The following is a 25,029-nucleotide window of genomic DNA, read 5'->3' as shown; positions in this document are numbered from 1 at the left end:
TAAGTCGATCTGAATCCTAGCGCCGGTAGCGGTCCGGTTTCTGGGTCGTTACAGTTAGAATGTTATTTTGAATTGGAAGCATATGCCTTCTTTTGCCACTCTCAAAATGCACGAACTTGTAAGAGTTTATAACCCTATTTACTTCTTCATTTATAGAATATGACTTTCATTTTATAAAATAAAACTCCATTTGAGAGGTTTTCTCTTAAAAAAAAAAATTTGCATTAAACTTGAGAAAAAGTATAAATTTTGAATTTTTTAGACATTTGCATATAAAATTTGTATAATTTAATCTTCATATGTAATATTTGTAAGGTTAATTTTAGACCACTAGATCAATCAATATAGATATAAATCTTAACAATATGTCATAATAAAAAAATTTCAACACATTTTAGTAAAAATGATGTAGTTGTAATTTTCAAAATATTAACTTTAAAAGATATTTAATAAAAAAACATTATTTTAATTTCTATATTCAATGAAATTAACTAAATGATACTCAGTTTCAAAAGCAAAAAATGATACTTTATTTTAAAATATACTTTATATTTTAATCCCATATTTAGTTTAAATAGTAATACTATATTTTAAAATGTCCTTTTTTTTAATCTCCATGCTTAGTTTAAATAAATATATAATCAAAAGAGATTTATAAGACTAAATAGTTAGAAAATTAGAAAAAAATACAAAACTAAATATTTTAAAATTTAAAGAACAAACAGATTGTATAGTTGACTCTTTCTAGAATTTCTAGATAGAGAATCTCTCAATTTTTTATTTTTTTTACAAATTAGTCTGTTTCTTCCTGTTATTGGTGTGTGTGACTGTTCTTTGCCCTTCTAGACAAGAGATGACCGTTTTCTTTTCCAACTTAATAGTAGGTTTACTCCCTCACCACCTCTAGTGGGTTTTGTGGATAAATATGGATTTCTCTTATTTTGCTCTAGATTGATGGTTTAAGATGAGACTTTTTTTGGATATGAATTGGCTGATTGTATTGTTTGTTTTTATTGTGGAAGTTGTTTACATGCAGGTTAAGACTTTCTAAATTTGTTGTTACTCTCTAGATGTCTCGTTAGAGGAAAGGCTTGTGAATTAGAAAGTTGGGGGCGTGAATGGGTTGCTACGAGTATACCTCTATTATCCATTAACGTTTTTGTATTAAATGTGGCCTCCCCTCATCGTGAACTTTTTGTTTATTGCAGCAAAATAAGATATTTTTCACTCTTGCAATGATAAATTTTAGTTGTCTTATCAGGCCCAGGCCCAGGCCCATATAAAAAAAAAAAGAGGAAAGAGAGCATTAAAGCTCTGGTTTCGGAAATGTCCCGAAACATTCCCGAAACAGAGCCCGTCTTCCTCCTCCAGAAACAGAGCATTTGCTCTGTAAGTTTTTTTTTTAAAAAAATCCTCTTTTAATCCAAATCTCCTCCTTCTTAACCCAATCAACCCATAAACTTCTGAAATCCTCCGCTAGATCCTGATTAAACCTACATCCTGTTCAGAAATTCAATAATTTCTTCTTGAGGCTCCAAAATTGGGTAAGTGAGTTTTGTCCCTTTTATTCAAATTTTTACGATATAATTTACTTTCTCTACCTTTTAATAATGATTTTTGTGATTTGAGGATATCAATGGGGTTTTATATTTCTTTTTGGAGTAATGATTTTCATAGGTTGATTTAAATAATATTTACAGCTTATTGAGTATTTTTGTTGAGTTTGGGTATTTTTGGGAGGACTAACTATGCCGAAATACTGCCCAAATTTTCTTAAAAATATATATAAAAATATTTTAAAATTTCGTATTTTACGTTTTATATTATTGTTCTAGAGCATTTTTATTATTTGATTCTCATAGATCCTGGTTCTACTCACTCTTTCATATCTCAATCCTTCTCTAAGCATGCTGATAGAGAATTCAAATCCTTAGACTGTGGATTAGCTGTGAGTACTCCAGTTGGGGATTCTGTAGTATGTGAATATGTGTGCCCAGGCCCAGGCCCATATAAAAAAAAAAAAAGAGGAAAGAGAGCATTAAAGCTCTGGTTTCGGGAATGTCCCGAAACATTCCCGAAACAGAGCCCGTCTTCCTCCTCCATTTGCTCTGTAAGTTTTTTTTTTTTTAAAAAATCCTCTTTTAATCCAAATCTCCTCCTTCTTAACCCAATCAACCCATAAACTTCTGAAATCCTCCGCTAGATCCTGATTAAACCTACATCCTGTTCAGAAATTCAATAATTTCTTCTTGAGGCTCCAAAATTGGGTAAGTGAGTTTTGTCCCTTTTCTTCAAATTTTTACGATACCATTTCCTTTCTCTACCTTTTAATAGTGATTTTTGTGATTTGAGGATAAAAATGGGTTATATTTTAGTTAGATCCAATCAATGGGGTTTTATATTTCTTTTTGGATTAATGATTTTCATAGGTTGATTTAAATAATATTTACAGCTTATTGAGTATTTTTGTTGAGTTTGGGTATTTTTGGGAGGACTAACTATGCCGAAATACTGCCCAAATTTTCTTTAAAATATATATAAACATATTTTAAAATTTTGTATTTTACGTTTTATATTATTGTTCTAGAGCATTTTTATTATTTGATATATTATTTTCTTTTCTTTTTAATTCTAGGAGAGGATCCAGCTTCCAGGATAGATAATAGGGGTCCTCCTGCGACCTAGGTCTTTTGTCCCAAGTATTCTGGTGAGTGGATAAATATATAACATTGATATTTTTCTTAAATATATTTATATGTGTATATGTTATTTTGTTTATTTAAAATGGGAAAGGATACAGTTAATTTATATTTCTTGAATAAATGGAAATTGAATTTAAAGCACAGCTGAATAAATAGCCGATTACACTCTGTATATGCACCGAACAGATAACACCTTGATGACAGGTGATTTATTTTCAGCATGATATATATTTATACTGTCTTTGGGACAGCACTTGATATACAGACAGCCTTTGGGGCGTATGTCAGGTGGTCACCCTTTGGGAGTAGCTCTGCACATATGTATGACCAATATTTTATTTGCTCTTGGGCCAAATTTGTCATTATAGAGCTTAAGATGCCAGCATTGCTCTCAGGCTGTTATTATTTTATTATACCTGAGATGCCAGCATTATCTGCAGGGAACATATTATGAGTGTATGCGGATTCTATTTTTCACAGTTATTTTATATTGATTGAATTAAATTGTATTTATTCAGCTGACTTATTTTAGCTAAATATTTGGTACTATTAAGTACCTAAACTTTATCTTTTCCCCTTTGTTATTTATTTATCCGCTCACTGAGTAGTTTGTACTCACCCTTATATTTCTTTTAATATTTCAGTTCCTTTTTGGTGATCTGCTCAGCAGTCCTCATCTTCTTGTTTGTCCTTCCTTCCACATCGTCCACTCAGAGTCTAGAGGAGGTCGGACCAATCCTAAGTCTTTTGTCATATCCTTTTGTAATTTTGTCAGATCATGTATAGATTATACAGCCCAGTGGAAAAAGTATTTTGTTGATTGTAAATATTTAATGAATTGACAGGTCCAACTATCAGTTTTTCTCTTATATGCTTAATGTTTTGAAATTATAGCAGGTTATATGTATAAATTTCAGGGGAAGTTCTGTCAGTTTTCCTGGTCATATCCATCTCTATAGTTTTGGGTTGGGTGTGACATGTCTTCAACCATAACTTATGTTGCATGTATTTTCTAAAGTTGAATTTTTGCACTTCATTAATCTTGGTTCTCTTATGAACTCCAATATGTTTTGCTCATGACCGTGTTTTAGCTGCAATTGTTGGAGGAATTTCTTTTTCTGCCTTATCTCTTTTCGATGTTGGAATCTCCTATAGCAAAGGCGGCTTGAAAAGTGCAAAATATTTAATTTTCACGAATCAAGATTTCTATTTTTTAGAATTTATATATTTCAGTGGATTAATTTTCTTTTTTGAACTCTAAAAATCTAGTCTTAGATTTGTTTTGGTGGGTCTTAGACCTTATATCTTTTTTAAATTATAGGCATTGCTTTTTTAGTTGCAACGTGTACCCTCTATGGTTCAATGAATACTCAAATTAATAAATAAAATCCCTAAAGAGACTAAAGAATAAAGAAACAAAAATATATGGATTAACTGTATTTTTCAAAAAAGGAGGGATCGAAAAGTCAGTTTTGTTACATTAAAGGACTAAATAATTATTTTTCCAAAATACCATCCCATTCCCTAAACGACACAGTTTCATCTACCAGCCAAAACAGAGAACCAACACCTTTTTCTCTTGTTCCTTCCTCTTCCTTTACTTCTTCTTCTCGGACCTCACTCCCTCACGCAAACTGCAAATCCCCTGTTTTCACAGTCTAAGCCTTCCTCTCCCTCACCTGAATCCAACTCTCACGCTCCCACCACATGTCCTTCTCCATCATCATACCTTCTCCCTCCAACGCCGGCAAAAGCCCTCCAACCTAACGCTGCTCCTTTTCTCCGGTAAACCCAACTCCAGCAACCTTTGCTCGGCTAATTTCCAATTGCAGACCCACCTCAGGCCATATCTACTTACCAACCCAAAAACCCATACAGCAGATCCATTCCCAAAGGCCCATATTGAACACCACACGGAAACAAGTCCCTCTTCTGTAACACCTAACCTCCCATATACTAGGTCAATAGACCACTGATTTACAGCCGCCTTATCTCCCCTTTAAGTCCACTATACGGAGCCTAGTCGTGGTGCCATAGCTCAACCAGATTCTGAGCTTCCTTGTTCATATAGCCTCCAATTATCGTGGGTGAGGAGGGGGAATTTTTAATAACTTGTTATATCTGTTTATTAACATTGTGCTTTAGATCGGTACTCTAGTTGGTTTCAGTCATTTTCTGAAACTCCTGCATTAACATCCTTTATGGGTGGTACAATTGGTGATTTTAGTTGATGGCAACTAGGAATCTGTGGAACGAGTTTTGGATGGAGATTGATTGAACTATTGATTCAAAATTGAGTTTATGGCAGTGTTGCAAGCAAATTGGGCAAGTTTTGGGGGTCATTCTGTTGAAAGACGAGTAAACAAGTTCATGAAACACAAATACTAAACTCAAAAATACCCATCAGTGAGATTATACATTGGTCATACATTTGAATCGGATATTGTTGGTTGACTATGGCGAGTGGGCAAGTGACAAAGCGAGTGAAATACAAGACCTCAGTGAAGGACCCTGGCACTCCTGGTCGTCTATTATTGGTATTGTCTTTCTACAACTCTACCTTTTTCCCATTTGAAGCTGAAAAAAGAAGAAAGGGATTAGATTGAGATTAAATTGTTGAAGTTTTTAATGGAGGATTAGTAGTAATTGGGCAAATGTGATGCTTTTCAATGTATTGCTGTGATTTTTGTCAATTGACCCTACTTGAGCTATTTGGAAGTTTTGGTCTCGTATGGGGTTGGTTGATCCTGTTCTTTTTGGTAAATAATTTCGATGCAGATTTATTTTATTTTGTGTCTGAAACATGGGTATTTCTGCTGATATAAAAATTTGTTATTTTTGCTTTGTACAGACTATGGAGAAATTAGCATTCAGGCCTAATAATCCTAACTCAGCTTCAAAGCTTGACATGGAGTTTATATACGTTAAAAGTACTGCCTTTCCCCTTACATTTTTCTGTTTAAATATTTTTCTATGGAGATTATCATGTAAATGGAATGTGCAGACCACAAATACACCAAGGAGGGATCAAATAAAGCACCAATGCTTAATCTCACCTCAAATCAGGTTAACGTTTTGCTTCCATATTTTTCACTTTCCTAAATGGAATGTGCAGAGCACAGTTTCACTTCTGTATTTTTCACCGGTTTGAGTCTATACTCAAAGTTTCTTCTTTCTCCTACCTACTTCATTTTGTTGCAGGGTGCAAGTTACATATTTGAGTTTGAAAATTACAGTGATCTTCAAGTTTGCAAAGAATTTGTGGGTAAGTCCTGTGTCTCAAGTTTTTTTGATCGATTGAAAGTCTCTGCAGTTGATGACAACTGCCAGCTATTTGGCTTTCAGAATTCTTTTTGTTTTGTCTTGGATAAAATTTCTCTGTTTTGATTTTTATGGAGCTACTTATAAGATCACTTTTGGTATGCCATAGTTTAATTATATTTCTTAGTTACCTTCTCAACTTGTAATGGAAGAACAAATATAGAAAAAACATATTTCAAGTGATATAGTGATTGTTTAATTACAAAAGATAGTAAATAAAAATAATGAGAAGATAATCAGCATGAATGAACAACTCCAGTGACATTGGTTCCATATCAGTGAAAAATCTTGTGATCATATTAAAAAAATTACAATCATGATTTTCCCTTAAAATACATTTATATATTATTCTTCTTTTCCTGCTGCCACCCTTTTGAAGAATGAGTACTAAGCATGCTGAGCAATGCATTATTGTTTCTAGTTGATTCATAATGTAGATATGGAGGATGAAGTAGTATGATCATTTTGATGAAATTTAGACATTTCATCATATAGTGGGATTTATGAAACTTTAGAGAAGTTCACTTGCAATTTTTACTAATGTTTCATTTGCAAATATGTAATGCACCAGTTGATTGCTTGCGTTTATGTGTGTTTGGATTGGGAAACTATGCTTGTACATTTCATTGTAGGAATTTGTTGATTATTAGTAGGTTTTGTTGAAGGGGATGTCTGGAATTAGAATCGAGGGGTATATGATTTTTTAAAGAAAATAAAAGGTCTTATTCCAATCCACATATGATTGCATGGCCCATGATTAGCTACTCGATTAGTTTTGTTCTCTTTTAGTATGATATAGTAATTAGTAGTCTAACTTCTAGAAGGTATTAAGGATTAGGTGATGGAGAATCAAAACGTCAACCAATAATAAACAAAAAAATAAGGAGAAGAGAATATGGAGAGGAATGTCTGTGATTGTATTAATCAAAATGGAATTACAGCAGTTAGGGAAAGCTGAGAATGGACAAAAGATAAAGATAATGACTGGTGTAAGCCAGCCCTCAGGACAAGCCTAAGCAGAGGAAATTCTGAGGAAATTCTGCTGATACAATGGATTACAAAAGATGCCCTCCTCTCTCATACATACTATTTATACTGACATTTCCTAACTAACTTGGTGGTGATGTGTCCCTTCCTTTTTCTTGATTCTCAAGGGTGATTCTCTTGGCAGCTTTACCTCTTCCCGTGTATACCCAATATACCCCTGGAGTTGTAGCTGGATTCCTATCATTAGGATTTAGGAGTCGATATCCTGGGTTTGAAGTTATTTGGAGTTTATATATGCCTGTGCTTGTATCCTTCAAAGACAGATTCTATCTATAAGGTTAGGGAGGATGTCCAGCTACTTTGCTTCTTCGGACTATTTGATGCAATTCTACCTTAGATGTGATGCTTATGGAAGCCTAATTATAGTTTTGGGTTGATTCTAATGCTAGAATCATATCAATTTTCTTTTGGTTTCACAAGGTAATCACATTTTAATTCCCTTCAATTCAACTCAAACAAATGATCGTCTTAAAGTTATCGTGTCATGTCTCAACCCTGGATTGCCAACAATTGCTAAAATTTCCATACATTATTTTGCTTTGTAAGGGTACTCTTTCACAAGCTAATGAGTGCAAATTCTTAATCTTTCTGGCTCCTATACCAACCCAAAACCATTTCTATTCAATCATCTATTGTCTTGCATTGGATATACCTTCTTAGTGTCATTTAATTTGTTCCTGTTGGAATTTGCTGATGGGCCCCGTCCAAGTCTGAGAGTGGAGAGAGTGCTGGGTCTCAAAATGGGGCTTGATTGGATTTGTTGTGGTGGCCTTCTCCAAAATGCCCTTAGCCATTTTGGATTGGCCCCATTTCACTTTATTAACTTTTCCTTTCTCATTCTTTTTACCGACATGGGATTCCCACTTCTCCTACACTCCCCTGGCCCAGTTGTGACTTACCTTCGTTTTTGCTCATCTTGGGCTTGTGTTCTTTTGAGTCTAAGAGGTCTTAAGTCTCTCTCTCTCTTTTTTTTTCCTGGACTTGTATTCCTCTCTCATCTTGGGCTTGTGTTCTTTGAGTCTCAGAGGCCTTAGGTCTCTCTTCTAATTTTTTTTTCCTAGATTCGTATTCCTCTCGAACATCAGAGGCCACAGGTCTTCCAAAATTTTGAACTGGATCTTCTTCGTTGAGCCTTCATTCTTGGGCTTCGGTCTTCAATATGCTTGGGTCTTCCTCGTTGAGCCTTCATCTTTGGGCTTCAAATCTTAGGCCGCAGGTGTTGAATATTTTTTATCTTCATGGGTCGTGAGGCCATTGGGTGTTGATACCATGTTAAAATTTACTGATGGGCCCGGTCTAAGTCTGAGAGCGGAGAGAGTGTTGGGTCCCAAAATGGGGCTTGATTGGGCTTATTGTGGTGGCCTTTGGATTGGCCTCATTCGCTTTATGAACTCTTCCTTTCTCATTCTTTTTACCAATGTAGGATTCTCATTTCTCTAACATGTTGAATCCCACGTCAATTTGGAATAGAGATAATATGCCCTTATAAGGGTTTTTGGCATTTTTTTCTCTAGAGCTAACTTTGAGGTGAGTTAGACTTGACCCAAATTTAACATAGTATAAGAACCTCCTCATCGATGTTGGGTCTCTCGTAAATATTTCAAACTCCAGTAGTACTGGATGTGAGAGGTGTGTTGAATTCCACGTCGGTTTGGAATAGGGTAATATGTCCGAGTTAGGCCTGGCCCAAATTTAACAGTTCCATGTGCTATTTTTTTTTTATAACTTCTATTGGTATAAAAATTATATAACTAGATTGACCTTTAATTTTTCTTTTTCCCTCAACTGTTGAGGTTTTGTTGAAAAATTTTGAATATTTCTATGCATTCTTGATAATGGGTTAGTTCAGAAAGAACCTCAATGGCCATTTGTAGATATGTTTGAAGAGTTGACTTCTAGTATCAGTAACAGTAGGACATGATGATGAGTATCTATGCCTTTGCCTTCTTTCTTTTTCTTCTGCTTCTTTTTTTTTTTTTTTTTTTTGGAAAAAAAAACATTGTTTCTTAATGGTTGCATATTAGTATTTATAATAATATGGATTTCCATTTGGCTTCTCTTAAAAATGTGTCATTTGATCTTTATAAACAGGAAAAGCCCTTTCCAAGCCTGGAGAGACTCCAAAACCTGCTGATACTTCACAATCTCTTTCTGAACAACCTAGTACAGAAGAACTGCTTCTTCGAATGAACTTGCTGCGAGAAAATAGGTAAACTTACTTTCTTAAACTTGTGTACTTTTCTTATTGTTGAGCAATTATGGGACCTTGTATACCCCTTTGGTAATTGATTTGTACTTGGCTAGCTTCATCTGTTATTGGTCTCTGCATTTGGAAAATGCTTTCTGCATTTTTTTCTATTGTTTGGGACACTAAGGAAAGTTGGTGAATAATGGCTTTCTTGGTCAAAAGGAAAACCATATTACTTAGAGTAAAATGGCTTCCTCTTTTGAGAAAGGAAACATATTTCCTAAATTTTGATAGACTCGTTGAAAAGAACATATAATAAAACTATATAATCCAATGGTCACTAGTTGATTGACTATCACTATTTATTCTTGTGTATCACCTATCACCAGTCACAACCATGTTTTTAAAACGCAGTCCCGACCACATTTGGGGTTACGGTTGTGGGTAACAAAGCATGCTTATAACGACATAATATTGGCGTTACACAAATTTTTTTGAAAAATTTACAAAGTTTATGAAATAAATAAATATCGGTAGATGTAAGTAAGATCAAAATACACAACTATATGATAATCATAACACGTCAAATAAAGACGACAAGTCTATCTTTTTTAAATGTCATTATTATTAGTTAATTAATAGCTAAAATAATTATGTAGATAATAAAGAAATTGAAGAGGTGAATTGTTGGTAATGGCATTACTGTTACATAACGGTCGGTAACGGCAATTACACCTGCAAATTAACGGTGAAACAGGTAGTGGAACGGCCCTTTAAATCCCATTACATAACGGTTTTTACATTACATAATGACCGTTATTTGATTCTATGGTCTCAACCACAATTTATTATTTATTTTCTCAAATTCAACAATAAATATAAATATGTGAAGTTCTTACATGGTTAATTGTTTTCACAGTCAGATATTGAATTTATTTTTATTGTTCCAAATGCCAAAAAGTCATACTGATTTTCAGTATCACAACCAAACAATGATAAATAATTTCTCAGAAAACTTTTTTGTATGAAGATAATATCCAGAGAAGTTTTTTCTGCAGAATAAATAGAGCCATATCTATTCCAAATTCCAAAATTTCCTTATTTAAGTCTGCGACGCATTTTGCCTTGTCTTGCTTTGTTTCGTGCTCAAATTGTGGAAGAAACAGCTAGCTGTGCTATTGTGTGTCGTAATCTTCTGCTGCTGTTGCTTATTTCATTGGCAACTTGCACTCTCCATATACTTGCTTTTAACAAGTAATGTATGAATGTTAAACAGAAAACAAGAAATGTTATCGAGGAAATTTTGCTTTAAATTGAATTCATGAGCTATGCTTTCTCACAATCAAGATTTTGAATTGCATTGTGTTCATGGATATGGTTGTGTTATTTTGTTGTTGTGTCCCAAGTTCAGGGTCGTGGTTGCTGTTACTGTCAAATGAGAAACAGTTCTTAGAAAGTTCCTGCATTAAACATTTAAATTTTACAAGTCATGAGTTATACTCTCCCATAATCTAGGTTTCAAATTGCAATTGCATTCACATACATGATTGTATTAGGGCACCATGGCCAAAGTGTAACCATTATGATTGATGCAACTATAGATTTTTTTTCTTTCTTTCTATTTTTTTAAATGAGCTTGTATGAAGAGTATATGTAGTGCAATGGCTTGAATGGCAAAGAAACAGATTGATGAAATGCCCATAAAATCAAATAACTCTTAACTCTCCTGAATTGTCTGTTCCAGATTCCAATTAACTTTAAAACTAAGATCATAGTGACTAATAAAGGATAAAAAAATCAGTAGACAACATAGAAACTTAAGTGCCATAACTTTGAAGATTTTGTGATGAGCAAGGCATATTGTGAATCTGTTATATTTGAAAGATAGCTATTGTTGAGTAATTAATTGGGATTAAAGTCCCACATTGTAAATCTATGAGGTGAAACCATAGTATCTAAATCGTTGCACTGCAATATTGACTTGTCTAGTCATTTGATGTGTAAAGCAACTCAACTCACTTATATACGCCATGTTAAAGTGAACTGAATTGCAATCTGCCTAGCATTCTGTTCAAAGACAGCTATATAGAAAGATTGTTGACCTTCTAGTATTTTCTCTATTATGATCGAGTATTTTGTTTTGACATGGAAACTTTAAGTAATCGATACTTTTCATGTTGATTGTACACTGAAAATCTGTACCAGCGTTAGACACTCCTACTTAGGATCCAATACAAATGAAGTCTTGGCTGCAAAATGGATTATTTTTCCTCGAGCTGATAATTTTCTTGAAATCCTGTTAATTTTTCTAAACCTTGCATCAGAAGTGAGTTGCAGAAACTTCATAAGTGGTTTGTGAGGGATGGTTACAAATGAATTCTTGTCTGCTAAATGGATTATTTCTCCTTGAGATGATAATTTTCTTGAAATCCTCTTAATGTTACTAAACTTTGTATCCACAGTGAGTTGCAGAAACTTCATAAGCGGTTTGTGAGGGATGGTGTGTTGACAGATACTGAATTTTGGGCAGCAAGGAAGGTTAGCTGTTTTCATCTATTTAATTATATTGCTTTTATGACCTTGCATTTCTTTTAGTCTTAGAAATTGGAGCTTCTTCTTTGTTTTTGACCTTTTTTTACCCCTTTAATGAGAAAACATCTGCCAAGAAGTTGTTTTGTTCATTGAAACTGAATGAGTTATTGAAGCGCATGTAATATCTACTGTTCCTATCTGATTTTAATTGCAGAAGTTGCTCAATGGGGACTCAGGTAACAAATCAAAGCAACGGGTTGGTCTTAAAACTGTTATGCTTTCAGATTCCAAGCCACTGATTGATGGACGGGTATAATATAGTTCTTTGTCGCTCTCTCTCTCTCTCTCGCTTCTCTGTGTGTGTGTGCGTGTGCGCTTGCGTGTGCACGCGCATGTTTAGATTATTTTCATGGATTTTATCTTTGCTATTGAGCTTCTCTTATCCTTCCCTTCTCAATTTGATGAGCAAATAGATTAAAATGTAATCTATATGGCCTACAGCATGTTTGAGCTTAAAGATGTCTATGGAACTTTAAAAAAAAGAAAAAAAAAGTACCACTAAACATCATGAATTCATGCTATGGGTAACCATGGTTTTAAATCGCGGTTGTGGCTGTTTTTGTGGTCACAGTCACAAGAAGCAGAAATGGGCCTATAACGGCCATATTGTAATGGTAACAGTGAGGCGCTACACAAATTTTGAAAAAAATTTGCAAAATTTAATAAATGAGTAGATATTGGTAAATACATGTAAAATTAAGATGCACAACTATATAACAAGCATAAAAACATCAAATATAGGCATCATATACATGTAGTACTTATATATTAAGCATAAGATACATTTAATAATGAAAAGAAATTGCGCAATATAGAAAATAACTCACTTTTCGCAAGAAACTAGTTGTGGAAAATAAAGATATTTATGATGACCTAGGCTTAAAGGGAGAGACTTGTAGTAGGAAGAAGGAGAAATTTAGGTGAAAGTTTGAGATAATGTGATAGAAATAGTTGGTGCGAAAGGCTGGAACATACAGAGAATCAAAAGAAATGAAGAAAATATTATTTTATGTGACTTGCAGAAGTTGCATTATTAGGACAATGGCCGTTACTATTACTTGATAGTAAGTAATGGTCGTTACCCATACAACTCAAAAAATGCCTATAAATGATGGAGTAACGGATAATGGGGACTTGGTAGTAACGGCCATAGGAATTCTTTTCACTCTGACACTACTTTTAAAGTAGTTTGGTATATGGTTCTACTTAAATAAATAAACATAATTAAAGTATCCACAGTCTAGTCCTGAGCTTGAGGGGGTCTATTAAGTACCTCTTCGGCTGAGTGCTGGGAAAAAGTGTTGCCTATATGACTATAATCCTCCTCCCAAGCGTTGTCTCTTGAGGTGGAGTTTGGTCCAATCTGTTATTATACCCTTTAATAAATTATTTATCATTCACTACTGCATTTGAGCAGTATGCGCGATTGCATGCGTGTGTGTGTATGTATATATAAAATCACTAGCCAAATGTCGTTTTATATTATTTTATTGAATGGAATTGCACCCTAATTATTAAAATTTATTTTGGGATGATGATGAGAATTCTTCACTCTGACAATAATTTTGAAGTGGTTTGGTATGTGGTTCTACTTAAATACATGTACAGTTTATAATTATAATTATCTATAAAAATCTGCAATCATTTAACTAGTCATCATTGAAATAAATTTTTAATATTGAGATTCTTTTATCTTTCCATGTACTCTTCTTTGTGATCTTACACAATTAGTTTTATGATCAGTATGTTGTATTTCCAGACAAACAAGGTTACATTTAATTTGACACCAGAGATTGTACGTGAGGTATGTCATCTTTCTTGACTTGTAGTATTTTTTTCTGTAAACTGTCATTGATTTATTGAACGGCAATTGCCAGATGAAAATTATTGGAGAACTACAATAATGTTTTCTAAGTATTGGTGCCGGACTGCCAGTGCATGCTATTGTATTAGTTCAAATAATAATTGCCTTTTCATGCCTGTTATTCTAGTTTTTATGTTTGCCTATAGTGGCTGTAGGTTAATATAACAGTGTTGTTCTTTTAGTTATGTCCTTTTCTAGGCTGTGGAGTTTAGGATGCTTTGAATTTATGAGTTGTGCTATTTTAGGTTTCTCATATTTTTTTCTTGGCTTGGTCACCACTTCATCTGTTTTATCTTCTTCCACACTAGAGCATGTTGAGCGCTGACACATATCTGTAATAAAACAATATTAAGCACCCGTGTTTATAATTTTATTTAGAGCAACATGTGGCTTTTTATGCATGTTGTAGTTCCTTGAAAAAATTATATATGTGTATTATAGCTGTATTTCAAGTCTTATTTGTTCTCCCTATGACACAGCATACCTATATAGTGTATCAGTTTGATGCATGCAAGTCCTGTTGTGTTTATGGTTAAATCGTCTTTCAGATTTTTGCAGAGAAACCAGCAGTTCACCAGGCATACTTGAATATGGTTCCTAATAAGGTAATCAGGGAACCACATTTTTAAAAAATTTTTAAGTCTATTTTCCATGTCGATGATGGTTCTTTCTCTTATGTGATATCATTAAATGATATCCACAGATAAGGTGTTTATTCATATTCTAGCTTTTATGAACTTCTAAGCATCTTCTTGTTTGAGCCCCAGATGACGGACAAGGATTTCTGGACCAAATATTGTAGAGCTGAATATCTCCATCATTCAAGAAATGCTCATGCTGCTGCAGCAGAGGCTGCTGAAGATGAGGAACTAGCTCTTTTTCTGAAACCTGATGATATTTTGGCCAGCGAAACTCGACGGAAGGTGCTCTTTCTTGAACATCATTTAGATTTATTTTTCTTGCTGAATCTTTCAATTTGCATTCTTTTCTCTTATTAATCCCATTATGAGATATCCTTGAATGCCTTAAAGTTTGTACTTCTCATTGTTCCAGATCAGATGTGTTGATCCAACTCTAGACATGGAAGCTGACCAGGGAGATGATTATACACATCTTCCAGTAAGTTGGATGACGCCATTCTTTGTTTTGGGTTCTAAATAATTTTTTAATATCTTAGGATGTTCTCATCTTAGACTCACAGTTTCAAGATATTTGTATGACTAGAAACTTGTTTGTGGTCAAACTGGACATGTTATGTATGCTTGCTTGGGAACAGTTTCAAGTGTAGTGAATTTTGTCATTAGAGGCAGCCACTGTAGTTTATCCTGAAGGGATCGACAGACTTGCAAACAATTTGTCAAAATAAAGGACATTAAAGCAGGACAACTCTATTAAGAGGTTTAGCAGTAGCTTTTGAAGCATGTGCGCTTGAATGTGCATCAAATGACTCATAACTCATAATTGTTATATTATTAGAATTATTATTGAATATCTCATGCAAATGGAATTATTTCTGGAGTAGGATTTCTAATAAGGTGGTATGTTAAATGATATTATTGATGCTAATTAATATTTATAGGGTTAACATAATTTTGTAATATATTTTGATTTTTTTATATTATTTAATGAGATACATTTTTATGGTGTATAAGTCATATTATAAATGAGCCATATAATTTGTGTAATATGTCAATTATATTGTGATTTATCTGAAATTAGTTGGATTATTATAATTATGCGACATCTTCAAATAATATCTTATGCATAAATGCATGGTCTAATCAATGGTTGTATGCTAATAAAAAACAAAAGGTTGAAAGGATCTTATAACCCCTAAAACTTTACTTGAAAATGACTTGGCACCTCAGCTTCAGTCATATCCCATTTGATACTTGAACTTTATAAAGTGTAACTATTATGATTCATGAATGCGTACATGACTTTCATATAGAATTCCAGGGTCTAGTAATTACATTTATGAGTTTAAGAATTTGATAGTTATATTTTACTATAAGTTTTATGCATCAAATGTGAGACAACTATAAAGTTGTGGGTGCCAAAAGCTGTTCATGCAAAATTCAGAGGTCAAAAGATGCGTTTGGCAAAAATGAAATAATTGTTTTTGGTTTGAGTAGGGAACCAAATTGTTTATTGGAGGACAATTCAATATGCAAATATATGATTTTAGAAAACAAAACTTTTATATGCCATTATTGTTGTGCATTTTGATTTATCGAAATTTTTAGTTTTTTTAATTTTATTTAAAATGATAAAATTAGAATTTGTTTCATCTAATTGATGTAAATTTATCAAAGTTGAAATGAAGTATTAATATTTTTATTAATCTTCAATACGTTAAATTTTATGTTTTATACATAAAATGAATTTCGAAAATAAAAATATTTTTATGCTGATTATAGTAATTAAAATTGTTTTTGTGATTATTTTATTTTTATTCTATCTATTATCAATTTCATTAATTTATCTTCTTAATTATTAATAAAAAATTTATTTTATAAAATAAAATTATGATTAATTTTTAAAATTAAATTATTATTTAAAATTTTTAATGAAGGGATTGTTAGCCTTAAATTTTTCTTTAATAATAAGGAAGTATGTTACAGGGACTCATTTGTGTTTTGCAAAAGAGAACAATAGCATGTTAATGTTTCATAATTTAATTAACTAAAAGAAATACATCTATATTTGAAGTGGAAATTGCAACTGTCTTGCAATTTCATCAATTTGGGAATGTATTTCTGTCATAAAAGTGTTAGAATTAAAATTTTATACTTCCTCCGTCCCATAATTTTTGTCTATTTTTCCTTTTTTGGTTGTCCTAAAATTATTGTCCACTTTCTTTTTTTAGACTATAATAACATATAAATTGACTATTATAACTCTATTTAATTTTATTTTATTTCCAAGAAACTTTCTAAAATATCTCCTAGTATTTAATAAAGTTTAAGTCCCTTAATCTTAGGGATTGTATAATTATAGGCTTGATTTTCCTTCCTGTTTAGATGCCGTCTATCATATATAAATAGGTTGTAATCTCTATTGTGAAATACAACAAAAATATTATATTTCTACATAGCATCAGAGCCTCACCCATAGAGATTTAAATTTTGGAGATTTAGGACTGTTTATTTGGGTGACTCATAAAAGGTAACATTTGGAGACTTAGGGCGCTGCTCATTTGGGTTACCATAAAGGGTAACATTTGGAGACTTAAGACACTGTTTATGGGTTACTCATAAAGGGTAACATTTGGAGACTTAGGGCTCTGTTTATTTGGGTTACCAATAAAGGGTAACATTTGGAGACTTAGGGTTCTGATCATTTGGGTTACTTATAAAGAGTAACATTTGGAGACTTAGGGCTCTGTTCATGGGTACCGTTCAAGGGTACTGTTCATGGGTACCGTTCAAGGGTACTGTTCATGGGTACCGTTCATCGAGTACTGTTTTTGATTGTTTTGGGTTGGTTGTCCTTATGGCTGAAGTTAAAACCACCGTAACTGATGTGATTCTTGTGATGACTAAAATCATGGAACACAAATTAAATAGATTTAATTTTTTGGATTGGAGTAAGACTATTCGTATTTATTTACAAATATTGAAATGGATGATCAGTACCAAGGATCCTCCAACTGATGAAGCTCGTAGAAATTGGTTGAGGGATGATGCTCGTTTGTTTATGCAGATTCAAAATTCTATTTATAGTGAGGTGATTAGTCTTATTAATCACTGTGAATTTGTTAAAGAATTAATGGAATATTTGGAATTTCTATATTCTGGTAAATGGAATATTTTTCGAATTTATGATGTGTGTAAGGCATTTTACCGAGCTGAGAAAATGTGGTCTCCCATTTTAGTGCTGAACCTGAATGTCGAGTCATGGCATAAGCCGTTTATGAAGTCTTGTGGGTACATCAACTATTGGAAGAAGTTGGGTTCAAAAATTCAGTGCCTGCTAAGTTGTGGTGTGATAATTAAGCAGCTATCCACGTTGCCTTCAATCCAGTATTTTACGAGAGGACTAAACACATTGAGATTGATTGTCATTTTGTTCGTGAAAAGGTCCAACAAAAGATAATATCAACAGGACATATCCGAACTAGAGAATAATTAGGAGATATTTTCACTAAAGCTCTAAATGGGGCTCGAGTTGATTATATATGTAACAAGTTGGGCATGATTAACATTTATACTCCAACTTGAGGGGGAGTGTTATAGATTATAGGAGGTAAATATGTTAATATAGGAAGTAAATATTGATAGATGGGTCAGTTGCTTAATTTTAGGGATTGTATAATTATAAGCTTGATTTTCCTTCCTGTTTAGATACCGTCTATCGTGTATAAATAGGTTGTAACCTCTATTGTGAAATACAACAAAAATATTATCTTTCTACAAATAAAGTTTAATGTATTTAAGATGGGTATAATTAAAAAGTTAAAAAAAATTATATTTCTTAATATGTGTGAAAAAGCAAAGTGGACAAAAATTATGGGACGGATGGATTAATATAAATAGATAAATAATATAAATTTTATAATTATATTAAGTTTTTTTTTTGTCCTTTCGTTAGTTTGCCCCCTTATTCTTACTTTTTTATATACTATAGATATTGTAGAACATAAATGTGTTTTTCTTGCCTTTGTGTGTGCTCCATTTGGTTAATTGAACTATAATGCGTTTCTTTAACCATCGGTCAATTCCAACTAAGCTGACCCCTACTAGTTTGTGACTAAGCCTTTGTTTTTGTTGTTGTTGATGTCAATTATGTCAACTGTTTTCATCTGTTCGGTTTTTTTTTTTGGTTGACTCCTGCTAAATGAGCCAAATTCAATTTACATTAATCAATTTATACTTCAGGTTTAAGAACGGTCATTTTGTTGCTCAAGTTTATATTGTAAATATTCATTACTATTATTGTAGAGAAGATATAAAAATATATATTTTCATTATATTGAGTTTTTCTAAATTTGTTGTGTAATATGTGGCATTTGTAAGATTAAATCGACAAATTGCAAGGAATTTTCAGTTTAGTTTAATTAATTTTTCTGGATCAACTTCTGTCTTTGGGTTGTCATCTTTTTTGCTTTTCTTTCCTTTCCTTTTCCTTTTTTTTTTTGCTACCTCTACTTTTGATGATTTGTCCCTCCTCACAAAATAAAGTGTGTATCATTCACAATTTCTTTTCTTTATATATTTTTTCATGTATACATTTGTCGAAAATTACTAAAATTTCCCTTTATGTATAAATTTTCAATCTTATTATTTCAACATTAGGCATTTTAAGGTCTGGTAAGAATTTAACATTTTAGTCATGAAGGTACAGTGCTACAAATAATTAACATACTTTAGTCTCTTAAATTTATTGTTTGACTTGGGCAATGAAATTGTAACATTGTTCTCACTTTTATGCATAAATAAATTTTCAATTCTATTGTCTCAACATTAGGCATTTTAGAGTCTGGTAAGAATTCAACATGTTAGTCATGAAGGTACAGTGCTACAAACTAATTACCATACTTTAGTGCCTTAAATTTATAGTTTGACTTGGGCAATGAAATTTTAAAATTGATCACACTTTCATCTTTGATCTGTTATATTATAAAGTTGTATTTATCTGAATATAAATATTTTTTTTTAAAAAAAAATCCTGCGAACTTTGAGACAGATATCTAGTTAATTAACAAGGTTACAAGATAACGTTACCGTTATCTTTCCAGTAGATATATTAATCAGTTACCTGCTTGTAAATTACCTTTTCTTTGATGATAAAGCATATTTTGTAACTCCTCACTGAGATGTGGATAATTATTGTTGAATATTATCAGCTTAGGCAGAAGGTCTTCGGTTATCCTAATGGAATATTCTGATTTTTAAGTTTCTCAAGCCCCACTTTATAGTTTTAGAAGAGGAAAAAATTTTTTGTGTTTAAGCTGTTTTGTGTTTGCTGTAGAACCATTCCATTGTTCTGTCTCTGGGTTGATTTTGTGGCATTTCTATCGATATTTTGTAATTCTGGTTTCATCTTTGAATTTGCAGGATCATGGAATTGCCCGTGATGGTAGTAAGGAGATAACAGAATCACAGAATGAACCATACATAAGGACATTGTTACATGACCTTAACCGCCATGGAGCTGTTGTTCTTGAAGGAACAGCAATAGGTAAGACTATTTCATGAATCTGTGTTCTCTAACTAATTTATAAGGAAATGAAAAGATGTTTTATTCTATCTATTTGTTGAATGTGCTGCAATATGTTCCGCATATAAAGCATGGACATCTGACTTTAAGATGTTTGACCATTTCTTTAAATCTTTTTATTTATAAATTTATAGATGAAGAGCAGTTGAAAGACACACAAACTGTAGCAGAGGCACTTATTCAGTCAAAAAAGGGTTAGTGCAATGTATTCTTGCATTCTTTTCTTTTCCTTCTAGCTTGTACTTGCATAAAACTTGCCTTTATGTTTTGCTGTTCTTAGGAAATAAAATAGCTAATGAAGAAGCTGATGGAAATGCAAACGAGGAGAAATTGAATAGAATTTCCAAAATGATGGAAATTGAGGATCTTCGAGGATCAAATGATCTTCCTTTAGCACCTCTCTCCATTAAGGTTTGGTTTTCTCATTATCATGTGCTTGCAGGAGATTGTATCTCTTCGTACATATTATGTTATATTTGTGAAACCAGGATCCACGGGACTATTTTGATTCTCAACAAGCTTGTGCACTTAAAACTTCAAGAGATGCACCTACTGGAACTGAAGCATTGAATTGCAGCTTGAGCGCTCAGGAAGCTTATGGTTCTTTGAGGGACTCAATTTCTCAGATTAAAGTTGTGGGATTGAATGATCCCATAGTAACACCTGAAGTTGCTATGAAGGTAATAAGAATACTAAATTGAATTGTAAAGTGGACATTATTTTTTTTATGCTCAAGTATATTGTGAACTTTATGATGTAGGTTCGTTCTGTATTGACACATAATATCACAAGCACCAAATATCACCTTGGAAAGAATCCTAGGGAGAGTGTTTTGGATGGTTTCCCAAACAAAATAAAGGAGGACCTGCTCCATGTGAGTGAAACTTCTCCTTTTTTGTCCTGTGCATCTGTTTAAATTTCCTGCAGTCTTGTTTTTTGATGATGCATGAGTTTCTGCACTGGACCATATATTACACTATATCACATTTTTGTGTATTGTTAAATATTGCTTGATTTCCGTGTAGTTTCCACTGACATCATGTTCATAATGAAACTTGTCTCCAGCACTGGATGGCTGTTGAGGAGTTGTTGAGACATTTCTGGTCATCATATCCAATCACTACTGCATATCTTTATGCGAAGGTATTTCGCTGAGATTCTCTCACTTTTGAGTTACCTTACTTGAAAGAATAAGGAAGTTGTTTTTTGGAATTATGGAAGCTTAACCATGATTCAACATGCCAGGAAGTAGCCTGATATCTAAATATAAAGTTCTATTTTTGGGGCTGAGACTGAGATAAAGAGAGGACAACAGAAGAGTCAGTTAGTCATAGGCTTCCTGATCAGATTTTTTTTTTTGTGATTGGTGATTAGTTAAAGCCTAACCTTTTCCTTTTATTTTTTATTTTTAATGTAAGAAGCTTTTATGCTGCCAAAAAGTGGACCAAAGGTGCTGTCTTCAGAGGTTCAAAGCTATATCACCCTGAGAGCTATTTTGACCAAAAACTGAGGATGTATAAAGCACAATATAGTGCCTGTCAGGATTAACTTAGTTGGTTTCCTGCATCCTTTAGGGGGCGCAGGGAAGGGAGGAAGGTTTGGAGTTAAAAGTCACCCCCAATGACTGAATGGCGGTAGATGTCAAGAAATGGACTGGGGGGTTAGGCAAGAAGGAGTACTAGCACCCATTGTGTAGTCCAAGTCCTATTGGATCTCCCAATGAATAAAATAATCACTTAATGAACCTGTTCTATTCAATCCAATTTTTTAATATGCTTGACCTTTTTGAGTGCCATGTTATAGTGTTCCAGTTTCCTCACGTCAGCGATTGCATTTGCAGGTAAATCGACTGAAGGATGAAATGTCAAAAATTGATTCTCAGCTCCAGGTAATTTGTGGCTGTAAGCCTGGTTCCCCCCTTTTCTGTTTTGGTTCCATCCTCCCTGTCTGCTTATTTTTTCCCGTGGTCATGCATAGGGTTAACTGCCTCTAAAGGAGCAGTGTTGATATATATATATATATATATATTAAATGGCTCTTTATTATGACCTTAAGTTCTTGCATGCATCGTACCCTCACTTGCAGTTTTTACCAGGAGGATCCATAGACATGCATGCCTTTTAGCTTCTAGTATCTTACTCTCTATGGTTTCTAATCCTTTTTTTCAAGTCGTAAGATGTGATAGTTTCTCAACCTTCTATTCTTGCCTGTCAGCTTTATTGAAGCATGAAGACTAACTACTTGTGAAATGACAATTGATTCATGTATCTTGGTTGCTTATTGTTGATAAAGTGGATGGAGTCTAACTCCACCTTTAACTGCACCTTGTCGGGAGAGGATTGCTTAAGTCATATATAAACATTATTCCTAATACTTTTAGTCCATATGGGAGTTAACCCTTCCAACGCTGGGTACTGGACAACTGGAGCATAAAGTTTGTAGAATTGGACATTGGTGCGTGGCCGAATATTGAGACTGGGGTTGGCTATACCATGTTGATAAATATGGATCTAGCCTAACTCCACTCGAAAGGCACCTTGATTTGGAGCCCCATACACTGGGACTCCACGCTTGGCAGGAATTCACGGATATTCTTGTATTCTCTGAATGACCAGTACAGTATTGATTAATTTTAACTGTATGCCTCCTTTGATGGGTACCTTTTGAGTTGGGCTGCTAGTATATAGTGCATAAATAAGAAAGCTGACAGCCAAGCCAGTGTAGGTGATATACCTTTGGCTTGGTTGTTTTGATCTAGTCACCCATCTTTTACCCCATATATGTTAGTTTGCACAAGTAATTGAAAGTTTGTATAGCAAACTATGCAGTGACTGGAGGTCACCTTTCCTATTGACTTTTCTGCATCTTACTATAATTATTGTTGAGGAAATGGATCGTCCTAATTGCACCCTAAAAAGCTAGCTCAAAGGAGAGATTGCCAATGTCTTTGTATATAGTATTAAATCCATGTCCCAAACCAATATAGCACGACACACCCCCTCGCGCCTAGGCATAAATATCTGTAGTATGAAGTTTACAAGCATAAGCATTTGTGGGTGTCTCAGCATTGAAGCAGGGACATGCTTTGAGACTATATTTAGAAAATAAACTGAGAATAACTCCACCCTAAAATCTAGCTTATAGAGGAAGGATTACCTAAGTCCTTATATTTAGTATTAAATCTGTATTTGAAACAAATGTGGAACAACAATTATGCATCCGTTGACAGTACTCGTCATCTTCTACACAAAATTAGATGACAATAGAGTTGGTGCATGCTTGGTTAGCAGCATACATATATGGGGGGAATTGGGTAGCACTGTGCTCGTATACAAATGTTCCACTACTCCTTGGCACCTGCTGGGCTGGGGAATTCAAGTGTTGCATCTCCTTTGTTATTCATCTCCTTTGTTTTTCCACGGCAATTACACAATCCATTGAAAATTGCATCTTTTTGTGCTTTTTCCCAATATTATGTCCCAGGAGATGAAGGAATCTGTGCAGTCAGATCTTCGAAATCAGCTTACACTCCTTATACGTCCAATGCAACAGGTAAACAATTCTTTCACCAGTTGAATTCAACTATAATTATTGGGATGTTATGCAGTTAACTAAATGTGCTCTTCCATGGAACCAGAATAGAAATATTTGTTATTCTGGAATGAAGCTTGGAGACAAATTGATCAATCATGTTTTTCTGAATGCATTCAAAGCCAATGGCTTGTGAATATGTTACTGTAATTTTGTCAGGTTATACGAATTATTGACACTCCTGCAGGCTCTTGCCCAACGATCCTTTTCTCGTTAAATGGTACTAATAAATAAATGAATGTAAGCAGCATAGATTCTCTGATGGGAGTGAGAAACTATTTGAATTGGTTTTTGTAGAAACATCTTTGTTAGGATTGGAACTGATGGGCAAATACTGTTGCAGGCTGTTAAGGATTCAATCCTTGAGCAGTCAGAAAGTGAGGAAAGGGGAGAGAAATAGAAGAAAGGGGAGAATTGCAGAGTAGAGAGAGAGAGACAGAGAGATAGTAGAAAGAAACATGGATTAATATTGATAATTCTTGGAATGCCAATACAAGAGATAATATCTGATTTGTATGGCAGACTTAGTAACTAAATTCAGCTACTTGACAACAATCTAATTTCTTCAGCTAACTGCTTCATTCCTTTGCAGATGCCACCTCATCAATCTTTTGTCACTTAATAACTCTTCTTCTCTCTTACAAAACACAGGCTCTAGAGGCAGCCATGCAACATTATGATGCAGACTTGCAGAAGAGATTAGCAAAGAGTGGAGAGAGACCAAATGGATATGTCTAGATTGTTTTTTTTTTTTTTTTTTTTGGGTGGATCAAATCAATTTTGTTGTGAGATATTTAAGGTTTCACATTGCGATTTGTAAAAAAGTTAACAAGTGCTGTACAAATTATTATTATTATTCTAATCATAGTGTTGCTTCTTGCCATCCATTTCTGCTTATGCTACACTTGGGTTATAACTTAATTATAACTCAATAATCCCACGAAATCAATAAAGTTCAGTTATTTGGAGTTTAGTCTGATTATCTGTTAATAATTTATAAAAAATTTAATTTGATGACTGAAATAATCGAATTTGTATCCATTAATATGTTTAATTATAATTTTATCAATAAAATATATTTACAAGTATTTTATATATAATTTATTGATTAATAATATAAAATACAAATTTTTATTTTATTTTGATTAGTTGGATTATAACAGAGAATCGATCAAATATTTTAGTTTTGACTAATATATATATATCTTTTTTTTTAAAAAATTGAGTTGATTCGGTTAATATTTTAAGAGTTATTAAAACTTTTATTAGGTAATTTACTTTCAGTCTTTTAATTTTAGTCGTATTTCACTTAATATAATTTTGTTTCAATTTTATTATCATAAAACTTCCTATTACCTGTTATTACAAGTTTTTAGATTAAAAAAAAAATAAAAATTTTTCTCTTTTCTTCTAATAATCTTTATTTAAATTCTTTTTGCTCTCTTTTAAAAAATATATATTAATAGTTTTAACACCAAAAGTATTTAATTGTTAAATTTTAA

The 25,029-nt window shown here is 33.2% G+C and overlaps 1 protein-coding gene across 3 annotated transcripts; it reads left to right on the top strand.

Moving 5' to 3' along the window:
• Window positions 1-4,281: 4,281 nt before the first annotated feature.
• Window positions 4,282-24,412, top strand: LOC110609369 (general transcription and DNA repair factor IIH subunit TFB1-1). 3 transcript variants are annotated; one of them, XM_021748899.2, is made up of 20 exons: window positions 4,282-5,239; window positions 5,554-5,632; window positions 5,707-5,768; window positions 5,904-5,967; window positions 9,162-9,279; window positions 11,721-11,796; window positions 12,008-12,100; window positions 13,610-13,654; window positions 14,263-14,319; window positions 14,482-14,637; window positions 14,768-14,833; window positions 19,774-19,897; window positions 20,071-20,130; window positions 20,217-20,347; window positions 20,425-20,616; window positions 20,697-20,810; window positions 21,002-21,079; window positions 21,777-21,824; window positions 23,420-23,488; window positions 24,179-24,412. In XM_021748899.2, exons 1-20 carry the CDS (start codon window positions 5,159-5,161, stop codon window positions 24,263-24,265), a joined length of 1,800 nt encoding a protein of 599 aa, XP_021604591.1. In that variant the 5' UTR covers window positions 4,282-5,158; the 3' UTR covers window positions 24,266-24,412. The 3 variants fall into 3 exon arrangements, with proteins under 3 accessions (XP_021604591.1, XP_043808354.1, XP_021604590.1); XM_021748898.2 differs by having other exon boundaries at window positions 4,283-5,239; window positions 12,005-12,100; XM_043952419.1 differs by lacking the exon at window positions 14,263-14,319 and having other exon boundaries at window positions 12,005-12,100.
• The last annotated feature ends 617 nt before the right edge of the window (window positions 24,413-25,029 follow it).

Source organism: Manihot esculenta, chromosome 2 (assembly GCF_001659605.2).
Source record: "Manihot esculenta cultivar AM560-2 chromosome 2, M.esculenta_v8, whole genome shotgun sequence".
Classification (NCBI taxonomy): domain Eukaryota; kingdom Viridiplantae; phylum Streptophyta; class Magnoliopsida; order Malpighiales; family Euphorbiaceae; genus Manihot; species Manihot esculenta.
Note: the sequence above shows the minus strand (reverse complement) of the source record. Positions and strands in the feature narration are given on the sequence as shown.